Source organism: Euprymna scolopes, chromosome 33, assembly GCF_053919585.1.
Source record: "Euprymna scolopes isolate OS-2025 chromosome 33, ASM5391958v1, whole genome shotgun sequence".
NCBI classification, from domain to species: Eukaryota; Metazoa; Mollusca; class Cephalopoda; order Sepiida; family Sepiolidae; genus Euprymna; species Euprymna scolopes.
The window spans coordinates 71903622-71924456 of NC_136514.1; the positions used below are offsets into that span (position 1 = coordinate 71903622).

The 20835-nt window shown below is 33.4% G+C and overlaps 1 protein-coding gene across 3 annotated transcripts in view; it reads left to right on the forward strand.

The window, feature by feature from the left end:
* The window catches only part of LOC145258294 (contactin-like), a 276192-nt gene that overhangs the window by 158693 nt on the left and 96664 nt on the right, over positions 1 to 20835 (forward strand). For all 3 annotated transcript variants that reach the window (XR_013864091.1, XM_080116330.1, XM_080116329.1), the window contains exons 14-16: positions 5471 to 5597; positions 9254 to 9418; positions 10857 to 10997. Coding sequence is in view for 2 of the 3 variants with exons in the window: in XM_080116330.1 (XP_079972456.1) it covers positions 5471 to 5597; positions 9254 to 9418; positions 10857 to 10997 (433 nt within the window). In the remaining variant the exon portion in view is untranslated. The remainder of the gene's footprint in view (positions 1 to 5470; positions 5598 to 9253; positions 9419 to 10856; positions 10998 to 20835) is intronic.

Consider the following 20835-nt stretch of genomic DNA (forward strand, 5'->3'; position numbering starts at 1 on the left):
ATCTCTATTGGCACTTCTGAAGATTGCATTTCACGATATACAATCATGTGATTACTTTAGGAAGTTGAGTTATCATATATAAATTATTATCATTTTCGATGACAAGAAAAGAACACATGTATCGTTTATTTTTTTTTAATTTGAAGTGTACTATTTTTTTAAATTCATTTAATTCTGATTTGCGATTGCTTTTCAATGTAAGTTTTTATAATACTATTTTTTTTAGTTTTAATAGACGATTAAGGTACTGAACTATCGTGAGTTATTAAAAAAGCAAGTATCATTTCTAATGACTGTTCTTTATTAAAACACCGATTACTTAGCTTTTTTGTATGTTTCTGATTTTTTCAGATGATGATTTCTATTTGTTGTCCTGCTGTTTTCATCATTAGTGTTATTGTCACCACGTTCTGCCCGATATATCAGATTCATCTTTTAAGCAACATCTTTATAAAAGGTTCGAAGTTTCCAAGTTCGAAAAGATTAACTCGAAAAAAGATTACATTGGCCGAAACGTTGTGAAAATTGACAACAAAAACTCGTGGCGTAACGGATAAAATATTAAGCAAAATTCAGTTGTAAATGACACTGTTCTGGCAGGAAAAAATTCAGTGTGATCGATAATGAGAATTGACAATTGTGAAACACTATAGACTTCTATCCGGTCATCTTATCTGACAGAACGTGGACATGGTACCGTCATGGATTCAATAAAGGGTTTCGTTTGAAATTTCGTACAGATTACCGAGCTCGACAACATAAAGTTACGGAGGTTACGTAAGCTGAGGTAAATAGGAAGCTAGATTTTTCAAAACGCTAATTCTGTTTGGAGTTGGGCGTTAAAAAAGCAAGTATTAGATTTGGACGTTTAAATAGCAAGTATTGGATTTGGACATTGAGGTCTCAAGTATTATATTTAAAAATTGGAGTTGCAAATATTGGATTTGGACGTTAGAGTCTGAAGTATTGGATTTGGATGTTACGGACCTAAGTATTAGATTTGGATGTTGGAGTTTCAAGTTTTAGATTTGGATGTTTGAGTCTCAAGTATTGGATTGCACGCTGAAGTTCAAAATGTTAGATTTGGACGTTGATATCTCAAATATTGGATTTGGATGTTGGAATCTCAAGTATTGGATTTAGACGTTGGGGTCCCAAGTATTGGATTTGGATGTTGGAATCTCAAGTATTGGATTTAGACGTTGGGGTCCCAAGTGTTGGATTTGGATGTTGGAATCTCAAGTATTGGATTTAGGCGTTGGGGTTCCAAGTATTGGATTTGGATGTTGGAATCTCAAGTATTGGATTTAGGCGTTGGGGTCCCAAGTATTGGATTTGGATGTTGGAATCTCAAGTATTGGATTTAGGCGTTGGGGTCCCAAGTATTGGATTTGGATGTTGGAATCTCAAGTATTGGATTTAGGCGTTGGGGTCCCAAGTGTTGGATTTGGATGTTGGAATCTCAAGTATTGGATTTAGGCGTTGGGGTCCCAAGTATTGGATTTGGATGTTGGAATCTCAAGTATTGGATTTAGGCGTTGGGGTCCCAAGTATTGGATTTGGATGTTATTCAGATTATACGCATTAGCTATTTATTTTCTTCTTTGATTATTGCTGCGTATGGGTGGCTTGAAATGAGCTAAACATACACCTGACTTAACAGCTAAGGCGTTAGCAGAAGTTAAATGAAAAAAATTTGAATGAGAACAATTGTCGATCACATAAGAAACAATGGCAGAAAACGTCTAAAATTGGAAAGTTAAGATGAAAAGGGAAAGAGAAACGTATAAATTGACAGGAAAAAGGCAACAAATCTGTTTTCCCTTTTCCATTATTCATCGGGCACACTTTTGTGTGACAGAACAAATATATATTTGGATTATTTGGATTAATCGAACGATTGTTCTTATCTTGAGCGTGATTTTCACGTGTATCTTGTCGAACTCGGGAAGGTTGAAGGTTCAATCCTCAGTTTGCGCGACCGAAAAATATAATTGCGAATTACTTAGGACCTCTATCCAGTCATGGCTGGCGGAAGAGAGCACGCTACCCCTGTGAAGTAAATAAAGGGTTCCGCTCGAAATTCCGTCCAAATTCCTGCGTTCGACTGAAATATTCCCGAGTTCGTCAAGATACACCTGAAGAAGGTCGGAGGTAACAATGATCGAAACGTTGTGAAAATCACACTCAAGATAAGATCTGATTAATCCAAATAATACGAATAACCAATCCTCATCTCCAAAATTCAGAAACATTAAATATATACTTATAAATAAATACACATTGCTCTTTATTACTTAGTTGAAAGCGTTTATTGGTGCGTTCTATTACTTCTAATTGATCAGGTGGAAGTGTCGAACAGAGTGAAAAATAGAACAAGATCTTAAAGTTCGGTGAACCACGGTAAATTAATCCAATTGCCGACAACATTTGGAGAATTTGATGCTAAAGGCACTGAATTATTGAAAAGCTTTCATAACTTCAAGACAGTGGACGGCGTCTTGGGATATTCGCTCGTGTGTGTCAGGCAATGCAACATTGATATATGACGCAACGAAGTTTATCGTCCTGAAATGTTAGATATTGTGGGTGGAGAGCATCCAACGGCCAGTTGGGAAATGAAAGGAGTTCATTACAACGATGTGTCGGACTAGGATAATTAAATCAAGAGGTAAAGTTGGATCGTTCGGCCTTATGATTCAGACAAAGATTAAATTTCCACGTGTAAAGTCACCCCAATCGAAAAATTAATTTATAACAATGTAGCCATGGGTAATAGTCGTTCAGAATTTATTGTGAGATGTTAGAATCGGTGGAAAATTTCCCATGTAATCGTGTTATGTTCTTCAAACACTTGCTCTATTCACAGCATTATTTTCGATCTTCTCAACTATATTCTCAATAACGAAAACCAAGCTAAAATTACTACAAAGTGGACCCTTTAAATGTAGTTTAATCAGCTATTTTGTGTATTCCAGGTTTAAAAACCATTAAATTTAACAAGGTTGTTAATAGTGCCCAATAAAGAGGGCAAGATATTTTATTATATTTAGGTAAACAAAATTACAATAACAATAGATACTGTTTCAATCTAAGAAGATTTCTTCAGGCAACCATAGCCGCTAGTCCTTATTTGTTAAGCCGTCTGACCTAATTAAAATAACTAAGGCCACCCATTATTGAGTCTAGCAAACACACTCTCCCCTCTTTCCTAGTGACACCAACCTGCGTTTCCAAACGCCCACAACAGAAATTATTTATTATAAAAAGCCTTCCAAATTGTTATTCTTTGTTTTTCCTTTCATTAAAAGACCTGTTTCAATAAATGCCGAAAGCTATGGTTGCCTGAATAAATATTTTAAATTCAAACAGTTTATTGTCACGATCAATGCTAATTTTGTTTACATAAATTGAATAAAATGGTATATATATATATATATATATATATATATATATATATATATATATATATTGCTAAAGTGTTACTGCTTATCAAGGCCCGAAGACAACTCAATGATAAGTGTTAATGGGTTTATCAAATGGATGATTAGGCAAGAGTGTAATGATAAGTAGTGGTGAAAATATATCAGAATTTTATTAAAGAGGGTGACTCAACAAGAAATTGTTTACATTGGACTTGAAAACGATCTTGTTGTAGTCAACTGGAAAGCAGCCTGGCAGCATTGTGTTTACAAGACGGATATTCTAAGAAAAATCCCCTTTTTATAGAATTTGCGTTTAGATTTAAGCATAGATAGACAGTGAAGAAATTCGTTGACAGTGGTTGTAGCTAGACAAGTGTTTATTGTGAATGTTTTGCAGGGAGGGACCATAGATTTAAGCTGCTAATTAAAACATCGCCATGGAAAACTTGTGTGTGTTTATATATATATATATATATATATATATATATATATATATACACACATATATATATATATATATATATATATATATATATATATATATATATATATATATATATATATATATATATGAGAGTCGTTCCAAAAGTAATGTCTCCCAGTTTTTAGCTAAAAAACTGAAACATTGAAGAGCTTCGAAAATTTGGGTGTTACCATAAAAATAAGCATCCTTTTATGCTCCAAAATTTATTTTTCTACATAGTCACCATTATTCTTAATGCAATTTTACCAGCCTCTTTTGATGCCTCGGTCGTGTTTCGTCGCTCACATTTCTGTCGTCACTCTGAAATTGACGAACATATCTCGAAACTGCGTACACTAACTGCATTGACTTTGTAAACGTTCAACAGGCGCCGGTGAATGTTGATCGGTTCAGTTTTTTCTTCAATTAGGGATTCTATGACGCATCTCTGCTTCTGACGGACGTCCATCAGGGATTGCTTTCTTATAGTTTCAATATCTGCAACAGAGAGATGAAACATTCATGTCATGAAAGCGTATATTCAGTCATCATAAGAATGCAATTTGCAATCTCCTATGATCCATTCGGGAAGAATAAAAATATGAGACATTATTTTTGAAAGTTCAATGAACGAAGACAATGTTCTTTGATCTCTTCCAAGCTCCTTGGCAAGATCTATTAGAGTTAAACCTTCTGCAAGGCCTGCAACAATACGTTTCTTTTCACTAGCTGTCAATCGACCAGTTCTAGGCATTTTTGTGAACCTGCAATAAAGTGATACAAACTTAAAATTACCAGAAAATAGAAAAATTAGCATAATTTTCAAAATATTTGTTTGAATTCCACAAAAATCAGGGAAATAAGGCACCTTGATATGCTATTCTAGTGTTATACCAAAATTAATTTTTTTGCGTTTTATAGAAATTTCAAAATTAAAAAAAATATTAACCTGCAATAAAGCGATACACAGAGTTCATATATAAATGAAAAAGGAATAAACCAAAATTAATTATCTATTCATCAACGATTCGTCTTTATTTCAAGACTTCATCGACATGATTGATTTCAAGAAATAAAATACATATACAATATTTGAAAATCTATTTATTGTGTTTGTAATGTAAAATGAATGATTTTGTTCTTTTTCCGAAAAAAAAAAATAGCCGTTAGCATTCGAAGTGTGTAGATTAATTTTTTTAACGACACAAAGCCGTTAGAATTTAAAAGATATGATGCCTTTTCTGTTCTGTTTTACAATGAATATAGTCGTTAGACTTCAAAATGTTTGATATATGAATTGAAATGAGTATATTTTTTATTTTTTATTAATTTATAGATTAATTTTTTTTATTCTATTATCGATATTATTTTGTGTATTGAAAATTAGTTAAACTGTATCTAAATTCCAGTTATGTTCTTTTATTATATATATTGTGTATGCGTGTGTGTGTGTGTGTGTGTGTTTGTGTGTGTGTGTGTGTGTTTGTGTGTGTGTTTGTGCGTGTGTGTGTGTGTGTGTAAAAGTTTTTCGTAAATGTATGACGAACCCGTTGTTTGTTTTTATTTTTATTTGTTGTCACAGGGAACTTCAAATCAACAACTTGGACTTTACATCCGATCCGCACAATTAAGGCACACAGGTCGTTACAAGTGCGTCTTGCAGAGCCCAGTCGATTCTTCAGAAGCCGAAGCCATGTTGACTGTCCTCGGTAAATTTATTTTCATTTCTACTTGAGAACTTACTTATACAAAATTGAAAAACAAAAGAAACATGTGAACAAGATAAATCTTTATTAGAATGTCTTATGCAACGACGTTTCTAAAATGGTGTGTATTTAGCTTGTTACTAAAGTCGCTTAAAAATGGTTGGATCGTCTACCGTTCCAGAAACTGATTCTAAATGTAATCACCAACCTATGTAACAGTCAAATGCATCTTAACATGGAATACTGCCACCACATCTAGAGAAGTGTCGCACAAAGCACCCTTGTCCTGATAAAATATAACATTGACTAAGAAACCAAGTATGGCTTTCTTCAGATGTAATTTTCTACTTTGTCTTCTTTGACTTTCTGGGGTGAAGCAAGTAAATAATCCGTAACGTCTCAACACGGTACCTACGTACGGTTCGCCTTCTTCAAACGAACTCCTTCGTCCCTCAAACGACTTGATTTTATGTATCCGAGGATCATCTACTTTGCATACGGACATATAGAATACACATTACTTTCGCGTGTATAGTGAGCATAAAATCAGCTGCGTGTGGCCATTTTGGTTTTTGTATTCAGTAGTTGTACTTTACAGAACAAGCGGATGTTTGGACGTTTCTGGAATAATTTTTTTTAATCAGTAATAATTTTTATACAAGTATAATCTCCATTTTTCCTACAACACTTTATCGAAGAAACATTGTTAGTATCTCTCTGCCAAACACTCTGAAGCAATTAAAAAATGGAGCAATCTACAAAAGTTCGACAAATTCCTGTAATTTATCAGTCCAAAATGTGTAGAAAGACTGTGCATAAGTAATTAAATGCGTTTCATACTATGAATTATATTTGTTCTCCTATAATGTTTCTTATCTTTCGGCTGAGAATAATTTTGGTATCTTTGTTTTTACAATTGGTGGCAGAATATTATTAAAAATAATAACTTTTGAAATTGTAAATACAAATAATTTTAATATTCTTTGAGTGTCGAACAAGTTTCTAACTTTTTTTACGCAATTCCTTTCATTATTGTTGCATTCTGGAAGCTGCAGTTGTTTGACAGTAGATAGAAAACAAATTCGTGTTGCATCGTATGGTCCTTCTCTCTACATTCGCCGATTGTTGGGTTAGTTCTGTTACTCCATCTCGTCAAAAATAAGATTGTTGTTTGAAAAACTGCTAAACAAACAAAACTATAGTACCAAAGAACAATATATCTAAGACGAAAAGGTATTTTCAAGAAATTAAAAAAAAAACAACGCACCCTTCTGGGAACATGATACTATAGAGGAGGGGATCGGAAATATGGTCTACATAATTCGAGGCCTTCGGTTCTCCTATAAGAGGCATCTTAACCAAATTTGGAGCAACTATCGAACAACACGGACAGTGCACCACAGAAAGATGTAGTGATGGACACCATTTACGACTGTAACGTTGTCGTATTTTTCTCTCTAACGAATCCAACACATTATATGTAAAATCGGTCACAAAGTAAAATAATATCTTCTTCCTGAAGGTAAACGGTATTTATTTTAATAATTTCATGCATCCAAATGACTGTCAGTACACCGCGCAAGAAAGCTAATACCATAAAAATCTCAATGACACGGTACCATTTTATAAAGTTCGACTTTTGGAAGGGAGTAGGAAGAGAGAAGATTTACACGTTCACCGAACGTAACGAACCAACTGCCACGCGTCGGTTTCTTTTCCTTCTCATTTTTTCCTCTTTTGATATTAATCTTTATGTATGCATTTGAGTCCGTAACGTCATGCTAACATTATGCCACCAAATTCTAACGCGATTATGTTACACGACACCTTTCATCTAGAAATAGTCCAAACAGCCCCAGAACAGCGACACAATAGTTTCCAGGTGTTATCCTGATAAACCCAAAGACAGAACCATATTCAGAACCCCTCGGTGTTAAGCTTTGTGCGAGGGGAGTTGTAGTACTCAACACTACAGATAATTATGAACTCTCCCACTCACAATAAAAAAACCGGGGTGATATGTTTCTCGGCGGTTATGCATGAGTTTTCCACTCGTGGCAGTCAGAATGATGTATACACATACCTTTCAGTTGTTGTATTTGCTTTGCCATTGTGTTCATAATAATTATCGAGTTTGTTTTTCTTCCTGACCATTAAAAGGACCACAGAAATTGTAAGTGCAGTTTATTACTCCTTATATATATATATATATATATATATATATATATATATATATATATATATATATATATATATATATATACTTCAGAATAGTTTTTATTTAACAATCAGTTGTTATGGAAACGTGAGATTGTAGGTTTACAAAATAATACTGGCAGTAATATTCTATAAGTTATCCCATCTAAACAGGAATTGCTCGATATGCAAGATAGAGCAAATAAATTAAATTGTAATTCAATGAATTTAAAAAAAACTCTCATTGAAATGAAATGAAGTGGTTGAGTTTCATATCAAAGAATTTTTATTATTCTAAGCAAGACAAAGAATGCTATAGAAAATTAACCTCCTTAACCTATAGGGTTTCGATGTCTATCATCTCATCAAAGGAGAGAAAATATTAGCAAATATTATAAAGGTATACACCCTATTTGCTAAAGTCAGTGAGACATGGAAAGTCAAAGTGAAAATAATGCATTTATCAGAAGTCCTGTATCATATATATATATATATATATATACATATATATGTATATATATATAAATATATATATATATATATTTATATATATATTATTGAAAATTAATTCAAATTCTCAAAAGAACATTAAAAACCTGTAAAAAAAAGCTGTCATTTTAAATTAAACGATAAGGAGTTCAAAGTGTAAAGACCTTATTCCGCGGAGTTTCGAAAAATGAAATTCTTCTCATCCGAGGAAAGAGGTTTGCAAAATATACAATAACGTTTGAAGATTAATGCATTAAAAGAAACTACAAAGAGAAATTGAAACATATTTGAATGAAAAAGCCGTTAACAGTTATTAAAAGTTTATAAAGTTCATAATGATTCTGAAAGCAGAAACAAGGAAAAATATGAAGTATAAAAGATATGGTAAAAATTCATTGAATAAGGAGGTAAAATACATTAAGGACAAGTTTAAATATATATATATATATATATATATATATATATATATATATATATATATATATATATATATATATTTACTAATTGATGCTCCCAAAATTCTTTAATACTGCTAATTGATCATTAATTTGGTTTCGACCTTCTCCTACCTGATGAAGAAACTACTTAATATTATCTCTGAAATGATCGTACCCAATCTCCAATTGATTTTTGTTTTGTTTTTCTGTCAACTAATGAATCAACTTAAATTTATTTATTAATTTCATTCACTCCCTCTCCTTTTAATCTACTTTTAAGGATCCCCCCATGATCCTATATATTTCTATAAGTATTCTGAGCGACTGATTTTCATTATTATTCTACATATTACCTTGTAAAGCTTATCTATATAATAACCCATAATAATAGTCATTTTCTGGCTTTATTTTATTTTTCATTTGATTTTTATTTGACTTTTTGTACGCCTGCGTGCGTGCGTATCTATATTTCTCTTTTCTATCTTATAATCGTTCTTAAATGCAAGGCTTAATAAATCATTTCTCTTTTCCCGATAGGACCACCCAGTAGACCAGCCGGTGTATTTGCTAAGCCAGTAAGAAACGATGACCGCGCCTACCGAATTTACTGGACCGACGGTAACGACAATGGATCACCAATTCGCTTCTACACGATTTTGGTCGCCACAAAACACCGATCTGATTTCCAAATATTGCGACGAGGTAGTCATAATTTCGTTATTTACGCAAACAATGAGGTTCTGTTGGATGAGAGAACAAGACCTAATGTATTTTTGCTGATAACTTTGTTCTAGCTGTGGATAATGCATCCTAGAGGATGCCATACTTTCCAACGGAGAAGGCGTTTTTAAGATTCTAATCGCCCCTTTAAGTGCAATTATTTGTATCTCTCCTGCATCTGGTTAACCGTGTATATTTGTCAGTTTTTTTTAATCATGTTTCATGAGTCCCGGTATAAGGTAATTGCAGGGTTTGGTCGTTTGACAAGAAAGAAATGGCGACGCGCAGTTGCTTTTGTACTTGACGATCATTCATGAGTAACACAGACTCTCGCCATTTCTATGCAAATGAGACGATACCATTTCTATGCAAATGAGACGATACCATTTCTATGCAAGTGAGACGATACCATTTCTATGCAAATGAGATGATACCATTTCTATGCAAATGAGACGATACCATTTCTATGCAAATGAGACGATACCATTTCTATGCAAATTAGACGATACCATTTCTATGTAAATTAGACTATACCATTTCTATGCAAATTAGACACATATCAGGCGCATAAAAAAAACAGCCACGAAAAGAACAGGACGTTGAGTTGGTAGAAGACGTGTTACAGACACGTGCAACAAACTTTTAATTAGAAAAAAAACTGTGGCGAAGGACCTTCTAATCCTAGAATGTATGGGGTTCAGACTGTCATAAACTTTAATAAATAAAATTACAAACATATCTGTAATTTGATTAATCTTTATTCTATGCAACACTCTTTCTATCACAGACGTGATTTTACTTGTGTGAGTGTTACCTATCAATACTATTACGACAAGTGTTCTTACGAATTGTCTGATATATACCTTGCTTCCAGCTTGTTTGACTCTTTTGTCTCAATCAATTCACCACTTTAATAAGTCATTGTAAGACGGTTTTTTATTCCAGTAACTGCTTACCAAGGACTGCAGGTTTGTGGAACTCTCTTCCTGCTGGCTGTTTTCTCTTACTTATTGCCTTGCTCTTATTAAGACTAAAGCCACCAAGCATCTCCTTGTCTTTGCGATAATCATTTTTTGTTCTTGTTAGTTTTTTTACATAAAGTGGTTTCACATCTAATAAATATGATACGACTTCCATTAATAGACGCAAAGAGACTAAATATTTCATCAAAGTTTCCACAGTCGAATGATATGAACAAGTACCACCTAATGTAGACAATCTATATTTTACATGAAAACTTTTGTTTTCTCGAGAAGCAACTTTAATAAATAAAATTACAAAATATCCTTTTCTTTAAAAAATACGCATTCTATGAAAAATACATTATCTGTTTCTAAAAGTCATTTTCTGTTTCCGCAAACATGTTACTCACTCGATACACATTGACTGCATGTCTGCTTTGACGTTTGTTTTGTTGCAGACATTCCGGCTGAAAGCACGTCGAACGATAACAACGGACAAAGGACATTCACGGTTGGCGATCTTCGACCCGGTTTGCTTTATGCTTTTAAAATAAGAGCAAAAAATATACGCGGAATTGGACCTGCAAGTGAAGCGTCAGGTAAAACTAAAAAATGTATATTTTATTTATTTTAGTTTGTCTATCCGTGCCACTTTTTATCGGAAAATACAGTTATTAGTCTTTCTCTACATAGGAACCACCAAGAGTTATGCATTTCTCCCATCTTTGATGCAGCTCTGGAGACCGTTTCCGTAGAACACCCCAGCTTGGTCCTCCAACCACGACGTGACTTCAGAAATCAAGGCTACATCATCTGGGAAACGCTTTTCTTTCAAAAACAACTTCATGGCTGGGAAGAGGTAAAAGTCAGAGGGTGCAAGGCCAGGAGAGTAGGGAGGATGGGGAAGGATTTCATAACCACACGCCCGTGCTTCTGATCTGGCGACATGCGAGTTATGGACCGGAGCGTTGTCCTGCAAGTGGAGGGTACCTTTGCTGATCTTACCCCGCCTCTTGATTTTGATAGCTTCCCTTAATTTCCTCAAAAGTGAAACATAATAGGCTCCTGTAATTGTGATACCCTTTGCCAGGAAATCTGTCATCACTACTCCGTCCTGGTACCAGAAGACTGTGAGCATTACCTTGCCAGCGGAGGGATGCATCCTTGCCTTCTTTGGAGGTTTTGAGTCCAAGTGCTTCCACTGCATTGACTGGGCTTTGGTCTCTGGATCATAGTGATGGACCCAGGTTTCATCCTGTGTAATCAGTCTTTTAAAAAACTTTGACTAGTCTTCTTGCCATATCTCCATATTCATCCTCGAGCACTCGACGCGTTCTCGCTTCTGGAATGGTGTGGCGTACCTGTTCTAATGTGTTAAGGTTGTAATGGTAAGTCTTTGGTGGGAGCCGTATGTAAAGTTATATAATAAATAATGATCCGAGCTCGAATTTGTTGTTGAGTTCTGGTCGTAAATTGAATATTAGTAATTATTCCTTTATGCGAAGATTTCCAATATTGCGTTCTGTGGTTAAAATATTGACTTTAATAGATATATTAGTGTTTCTGCAGGTCTTGAGGTGTTTGTGGATTGATGATGCTTGTGTTTGTGTGTGTTCCTTGATTCTTATGTGTAGGGGTCTTGTGGTGCTGCCCACGTAGAATTTTCCGCAGGCAGACCATTTTAGTTTGTAGACTACATGTGTGTGGTGGCATATGGTTGCGGGGTATACGGGGCAATTTGTCAGTGTGCATGGTGGTGGGTCCTTGTTGTGCTTGCGTTTAGAAAGCTGCTTCTAAGGGATGGTCCGGAGTGGGCTAGTTGCATATTGAGACCCTCCCTTCTGATATCCCTGCGGATAGCCGTGGTGATCTTGTCGCTGAGATGGGGCATTTTAAGGAAGCAGGTATTGGTGGGGAACCCTCATACGCGTTTTTTCGTGTCCCAGAGGTGTTTAATGACAGTGCTGGGATATCGATCTGTCACGTCTACCATTTGAAAAGGGAATTTTTCCGAAATTATTATCGATATTGTCGCAGACATAACAAGTAAGACATTTGCATACTGATTAACTGAATAAATATATGTATATATAGACATATATGCATGTAGTTATTGATTTGTAAACCGCCACTGTTTTTCGTCTTCTTCCAACAACACCGACTATATCTCATTCCTCGGATTGTGATAGCCTTCTAATTCTCTAATACATACCTATCCCACACAATGCTTCAAGCAAACTACGTATCAATTCTCTCTCTCTCTCTATCTCCCTCTCTCTCTCTCTCTATATATATATATATATATAGCATTTACATATTTATTTACCAGCAAAGCTTCAAGCAAACTACATCGCCATTTATTTTTTTTATATATAGCATATCTGTATTCGATTGAATGCTGATTTTCTATCCACGACATTAAAACAATGAAAAACAAGGCGTGATAATAAATTAATTATGAGCAATGCCTTTAACGTAATGGGAATATGTGTGCATAGACCTTCTTTTTACTATGATCATGGCTGGCATAAGGGATGGACATTTTGTAATGTTAATCCAGGTCAAGACGTTAGATTTATCTGAATAATCTTCGTTACGACACATACCTTCTACATATACAGAGTGACTCCCATTTAAAAAATCTTATAATTTATTTATAAACTTTTTTGTTTTACAAAAAATGAATACGAAGACCACATACATAATGTTAGATTTTATTTCAAATTCAATAATTAATTAATAATTCGACTTTATTTTCTCTAGCCACTTTGGGAATCGCTTTGATCTTCCTAGAAACTCTCGTAGAATGACTGTGTTCATCCAGCTATTCACTTTCCTTAGGAATTACTAGGTCAACGTCGTTCACATAAAATGCCGACTAGAAACCCTTATTTAGCATCACGCGACTTTTTGAGGGTTTGAGATTGGTTAAAGGACAAGCTTACTCGAAGAAGTCAATGCATTTACAAGAACTTTAAGGATAACTACAACTCATATTAGAATTTTAATTGGAAAAATATATTCAAGTATAAGTAATAAATAATAATCAGTTCTAAGTGACAGTCAGCTGGGGGTTGCTGGTTCAACCCTCAGCACAGGAAATACAAAGAATACAGTTTCAGACTATTTTATATCTATCAGTTCATGGCTGTCAGAACGAGAGTAAGCTATTTCCTATTCGAAATTCGGCCCTGTCGGTGCGGCATTAGAATACACCGACTGCCTCCCTGCAGAGGGTAAAAGTCCCTCAATGGGGGTCCTGGATATGACCGTAGACTATATCCAGTGGTGAGGCCCCAGCTTGTGGGCTTTGGGGAGTGTGGAGCCATCCTTTAATTGCCATTGCTCCCAGGTCCACTCTGACCCGGAGTGGTAGTACCTGTTAGGGTTCCAACTATGGGTTAAATAGAAACCGACTTGAAAACAACAAATATATTCTATTAAAAATTTTTTCTTCAAAATCTTTGGATTCGGCATTAAATAACCCGAAAAGGGTTGATATGCCGTAAAACAAAAAACAACCAACCAACCAACCTATTCGAAATTCCATGGAGATTATAGAGTTCAAAGTGACACATCTGAAAAATGGTCAACATCAGATGAAACAATGAGATAAGCGTTTGAGTAATTCAAATAATACACGATTTGATTTTATTTGCATTCTTAGTTTTAATACATTTGTTCGAGTTTATTCAAACATCTATATGTTAGATTTTATTTAGCCTGTCTGTCCGTTCAATTTTTTTCAGAAACTATTGGCGGTTTGGCTGAATTTTGTATGGACCTTTGTTATAACGAGGTTCAACGAACAATGTATTATTGCGTCTGTTCAATGCCGAGTTAAGGACTAATAAGTATTATGATTTAGTGAAAATGAGCATAAAGTTAAGCATACTCAAGCATCAACATGGAATAGAGCACATAAAGTCTTAAGTCAACGGCAAGTTTCGCCCGGTTTTAACAGGCTATATATATATATATATATATATATATATATATATATATATATATATATATATATATATATATACTAGCATGGGTACCCGGCGTTGCCCCGGTTTACATAAAATTCCGTTTTGAACACACCTACTATACTAAGGATATTAATCATTTTCATCGGGGGTAACGTCAATACCCCCTCACACACATACACAACAATTTAAAAAATAAAAGAACAGATAAAAACATGTAAATGTAATCGCCTAAAAAAAAGAAGTACGTGATACCCTCCCCACCAGGTGAAATTCTAACAATCGTAAAAATCATTTATTTATGGGGTCCGAAATGGCTACCCTTAAAAATATGCGAAGGGAATGCGGTATTATATCGAAGCACACTTACACATTTCCTTTACCCTATCTCCTCCCTCATTGCCGTCGATGGCCGTTCAACAGTCGACCGAAGTAAAAGATTCATAAGGAAATATCCTTATCTCGAGAAAGTGCTTCCACTGGCAATGAACAGTCGTAAAAAAAAAAAATAAAATAAAAATATTAAGTTTTCTTGAAAAAAAAATTTCCTGTACTTTCATCTAACAATTTACGACTTTCGTAAACATATTTTTACGTATTTTCTTTAAAAACATATATATATGTAAAATCTCTGTGCCCTCCCCACAAAAAAGAAACTTGACTGAACAAAAAGTCTTAAAAAACTCCAAAAACTTGTACTTACGCCTAAGAATTTACGGTGAAAAAAGTAAAACTTTTATCTTTTCTTGAAGGAAAAAACTTTTTGTTGATAAATATTTTGCAAAAAAACAAGAAACAAAACAAAATATATAAGATAAATAAATAAAAATATTTTCAGTTATTTAAAAGTAGGTTTTTGTTATTTTTGATTATTTATAGTTGTATTTTTCCTGTTTGTTTGTTTGTTTTTAAAGCGTCTGTTATAACGCTCGGCTTAAACTGATGATTGCCGGTTTCGCCCGATCCATGCTTGACGGGAATTCCCGTGAATCCGGGTCAAATTATTCAATATTTAAAAATAAAGCAAAACATCTTTCTGTCTACACGAAATTATTTCTCCACGCTAGAACCGTCTTGCGATACCAAATTAATTTATTTGGGAAGAGTTTGTTTTTTATCTTTCGGACTTCGGAACATTATATGTTCTAATAAGGGGGAAATAACTCTACTCGTTTCATAAAAAATCGATGTCGGAAGTAATAATTCCAAATAAATTTAATTAAATATATTATCAATATAATTGTTATTTGGAGTTGATGAAATAACAATCTTAAATAGAACACTTAAAACAACTCTTTCGCTAGAAACTTAAACTAACATACAGTTATTTAGTACAATTGATTTTTCTTAATATAATAAGCAAATGAGGTGACCTTTACATTTTATATTTTTTAAAGAATCATACTATATATAGAAATAAATGAAATACTAAACGGACCTTTTGTATATGTTAATCAAATTGTGAACAAACAAACAAACAGACAGGAATACGAATTTATATATGTAGATATATATTTATATTTTGTATTTTGTATACAGAAAGTTGTTAGATGAGAAAAGTCATTGGTACCATCGGTTTCAAGCTAGGACCGTTTTAGATATCCATATTAAGTTCTCTTCAGCCAATACTCATCTATTTTATAACCGGAAGTGGAAAATATATATACATCATGAGTTCGCGTTTAACTCTCGTTTTGCTAAATCCCCCCCCTCCCGTTTATTTATCGGATGATGATGATTTTATTAACTTTAAAATTTGAATTATTTTTATTTTAAAATCTAATTTCGATTGAAATTTTTATATAAAATTCTTTATATATAAAACGCCTTTAATATTAAACCAATTTCATTTAAAAATCTATTTTTTTAATATATAAATTTCAAACATAAAATTTATATCAATATTGACTAAAAAAGTAAAATTTCATTTAATTATATCGAAATACGTTTAAAAATTTCGAAATACGTTTAAAAATGTTCACTCTTTCAAGGTTGGGGGAAATGAGTATTTATCTAGCCTAAGGGATTTTCCTAGTATATAAACACTATTATATTTTTCCCGTAGTTTTAAAATTGAAATAGATTATAAATTACATTTATAAAGTATGATTTCTAAAATTTATATAATACAATAATTTAAAATCTATAATACAATTACGATTAAAATCCAATTTTACAGACTAAAAACAATTTTAGCATTTAAAAGTTTACTAAAGTTTTTTATGCATAATCAAAATCTTGGTTTTGTCTTTTTCACTGACGCAATTTATTAGCAGTGCTTTCCTTCTATGTATACAGTTTTTAAAAAATTCACTCCTCACATTTAAACCTTATTTCTGGGTCATGAATTGCCCGGAGAATGTGATATTTTTCCGCATTACAGAGCGAGCATTGACTTAATTCCGAGGCGGATGCTGGTTTTTGCTCGATTTTTCTCCATTTTATGGAAAAAAGGTGTATCCTTTTCTTTAAGCTCCCACACCCGGGTTGCTAATGCTGTATTTATCCTTGTTTTAGCTCTAAATGAGCTCATATGCGCATAGTATCTTTGTTTATCATTGTATCCTCATAAACAAGCTTTACAATTACCCTCCAATGGGCAAGGATTTTTGGTCCTACAAGAGCAGCCTGCGTTATCTCTCTTGGTTCTTTAGATATGATCGACTTGATTGATGGTGTTGAGTAATTAACTTTTACAATTTTTCTATTAAAAATTTTATGCAGTTTGTGTTGTTCTTGGAAATGCTTATCTAGAAGTCTAAGAAAAAATGTCCTACTCTAGTTTTTGTATTCAATGAGAACGGAGTTAAGAACCAAATTATCTTCCACCTCGTATTTAGTTTTTTATTTTCTTTTTTATTTTATTTTTCATCCCGAGTCTGTTGAGATTTTATGCTTTTCCTGAACCCACTTTTATGTAGTGCTTCGTTATAATATAGTGCTGCTTGTTCGAACACTTCAGTGTTCGAAGAAAATCGTGATATTCTTTTGCTAATATTTGCTATTATATTTTTAAACACTGTGGGTGGGTGGCATGAACCCTTATTTATGTACATGAGTATTTCATTTAGTTTGTGGAAGGGTTTATGTATCTTTTCCTCGAGATCTAGAGTTGCATCTAAAAAATCGACTTTATCTAAATTTGTCTTTATGGTTTTTTAAAGCTTAGCTCCTTTAAAAATTCAGCTAGGTCTTTCCTAAGCCTGTCTAGCGCACATCCATTGCAGTCTCACGATAGGCAAAGTCCATCATCTCTGTATAAACCAAAAAAGTGGCCTGGAAATTTGTTTTACATGGTATCTAGTAGGAAAAGTCCAACCAGATCGCAAATCGCACTGTCATACGATACCATCGCGACATCAAAGGAGTCTTCGGGGTTTGATTAAATACAAGAGAAGTTCAAAATAAAAAAAAAAAAATTCTTGTGTGCGTGTGTGCGTGTTGCCATAGCAACATGGCGGTTTCATGCATGCGCGTATAATTGCGTGCGGGTGTGTTGCTATAGAAACCAGACGTAAGATTTGGATGTAAATGGCAAATTTCGTATATACAATGTCTTTTGGGAGTAGTTTCGTATAATTTTATTTTTGTAAATGTTCACTTAGAAATAGATTAACAATAAATTATTGTCTTTCATTTGATGCTGGAATCAAGACTATTGGAATCATCGTTTACGAGGAGTTTTGATTATTAGATTAGCCAATCAAAACTATTCCTAGTGTCCATAGAAGAGAGTTATTTTAAACCCGAGACGTCTTTTACCATCTTCATCACGGATAAACGATGTCATTTTGATTTTTTAAAAAGAAAGAAGGAGGAAGATATTAAAAATAAGGTGAAAATGAGAAAGGCATATATATATATATAACGAATATTATTAAAAAGAAAAAAAACAGTCTTGTAAAATAACACGAGTGAGGATCATATCCTGCATATAAATATAAATAAATAATATACGGTCACGAGAAAAGAAAAAGAAAAGGAGGAGCCTTTGTATATCTTACAAAGAAAATATGCATAAGAGAGGGAGTAGAAAATTTATAGATATATATACATGTAAAAATACATACCTAGATATAATATCCTTCTACAAATCACTTAATAGGTCCAGCGTATTAACGAACCTCTTCTGCCTGCAGAGAAAGGGATTGAATCGCACAATAGAGACAGATTCGAGCGTTTTCAGATGACAACTCGTTCGACCTTGAAATAGAATTGAAAAGAAGTCGTCCCTATATGCCAACTCATTCTGGATTATCCAATAAATGTTGTCCAATTGCAGAATCTAATTTATTGTGGGTAGGGCGAGAAGAATTTTATTTTCATTTTTATTACGAAACCCTACAGGTACACGTTGTCCAATTCTTGTTTCAAAATGAACGCTGGTTCGCACGACGTAGACAGTATTACACTGACATTGGAATTTATATATAATATTGCTAAGTTTAGTGTGAGGCAAACCGTTCTTCTTGAAAGAAGAAAATGCAGGTTTCGTATTAGAAAATAACACGAGATAGAACAGACGGAAAACAATTGTTGATAGTTTATTTAAGTTGATTAATGAGAGAGACACATTTTTCTCCCCCCCATGGCAACTTAAGATATACAGGGCACTTTGAATGGCCAAATGTTATATTTTTATTAAATTGATTGATTTGGAATTTAATACATTTATCAATTAAGAATTCTGGATAGCTATTATCGATTAGAATTTCCTTAATTTTTAATAATTTCGGTATCCAGCCGACAGGGGGAACAAATAACGAAGACTCTTTGTACCAACGTATAAATCAATGTCAACTTGGTGGTTCTGGGGGCAAAAGAACACCATTTAGTATATCGACCGGTAAAGGTAGGTTTTCCATATATAGAGGTAAGAAACCCCATCTGGACCTTTCAATCAACACGTCGAAGGACGGGAGAGAGTTGTCCTTTTCTATCTTCATAGTAAAAGACAAAGCGTGATGTAAGGAATTAAAATGTTCGAAGAATTCTAAAGCCAGGTCCTGAGAAGGAAATGCTGCAAACGTATAATCAACATAACGAAAATGTAAAGCAGGAGTGTTATGTGGTGATTTAAAAAGTTTTAATTTATAAAACCCAACGAAAATGTCGACAAAGATAGGATCTAAGAGGCTGCCCATGGAAACCGCATCAATTTGTTAATACATCGGGTTGTCGAAACTAAACTCCACGGACTTTGTGCAAAGAGAAAGGAGTTCAATAAAATATTCTTCCGCTAAAGAGGAACAAGTTCACTACGATAAAAACAATTTACAAAGTCCTTCTTCCGCTATGCTATTTTTGTTATTCTTCTCATCAGAGGACATAAAGAAATCAGCAAATTATATTTGTAGCAATACTAGAATGTGCTAGTTGTGGAATTAAGTGAAACCGCAATTTATTGTAGTTATAAATTGCCAAGGAAAGAAGTGAAAAAATGTTGGATATGTAAAAAAATATAAAAACAAACCGCGCATAATATTTCAGCGTGTATGAAAATTCTCTCAACTTGATCCGAAATGCGAAAATAGTTCTTTAGAGAGAATGGAGTCCAAAATTAAGTCCAGCGTGACAATGCATATAATCTGATTGAAAAGCTTTCAAAACAGCTTAAATAATGAAAATTGTTTTTTTTTTCCGGACAGTGCAGTAGCCCAAAGAGAAGTCGATCTTCAGTCAAATGGGATCGAGCAATAAAAAGAAGAGAAAAGCAGCATGTCAACCGTTATCATCGGTAAACACTACATCCATTTGATTTCATTATATATATATATATATATATATATATATATATATATATATATATATATATATATATATATCATTGTTTTATTTTATCTCAACTTCTTTTACAAATGGAAATATTGCATTAATACTATATAACAAACCTAAATAAATGAATAATGTTTCTATAACTCCTACTTATTTGCTTCCCCACGAGAGCAAAGCTTGACACAAGGTTATTTTTTAATGTGGGTGATATCCACCTTCCAAGAAAGGAACACTCATGGATTAGAAGTAAAAAAAAAAATTGTCTTAGTCTAGAAGCGTTTCCCTTTCACTGATTAAGGATAGAATTAACTCAGTGTAGCATCAGAACAGATATTACACTTTGAAATATTTATTTTATCAAAATATAAAAATATTACAGAATTAGGCCAATTTAAAGTGTTAGGATAATCGGTTTCGCTGGTCAGATACTACACTTTGATCCCACTTATAAAGTTTCACGCTTATACCAGATATATATACCCATTCTCCAACTTTTTCAGGACAAACTCGAAATGTGCCATTTGCATATGTACTTTTAAAAAGTTTCTAACAAATTAATATTGTGAAATATTATAGGTGTACAATGAAAGGCCACTATTATATATACGCAATAAACCTTTTTTTTAATTAAAACATACAGTTAAAAAGGGATTTCTTTTATTTCTATAACGTTAATTTAAATTAAATTAAA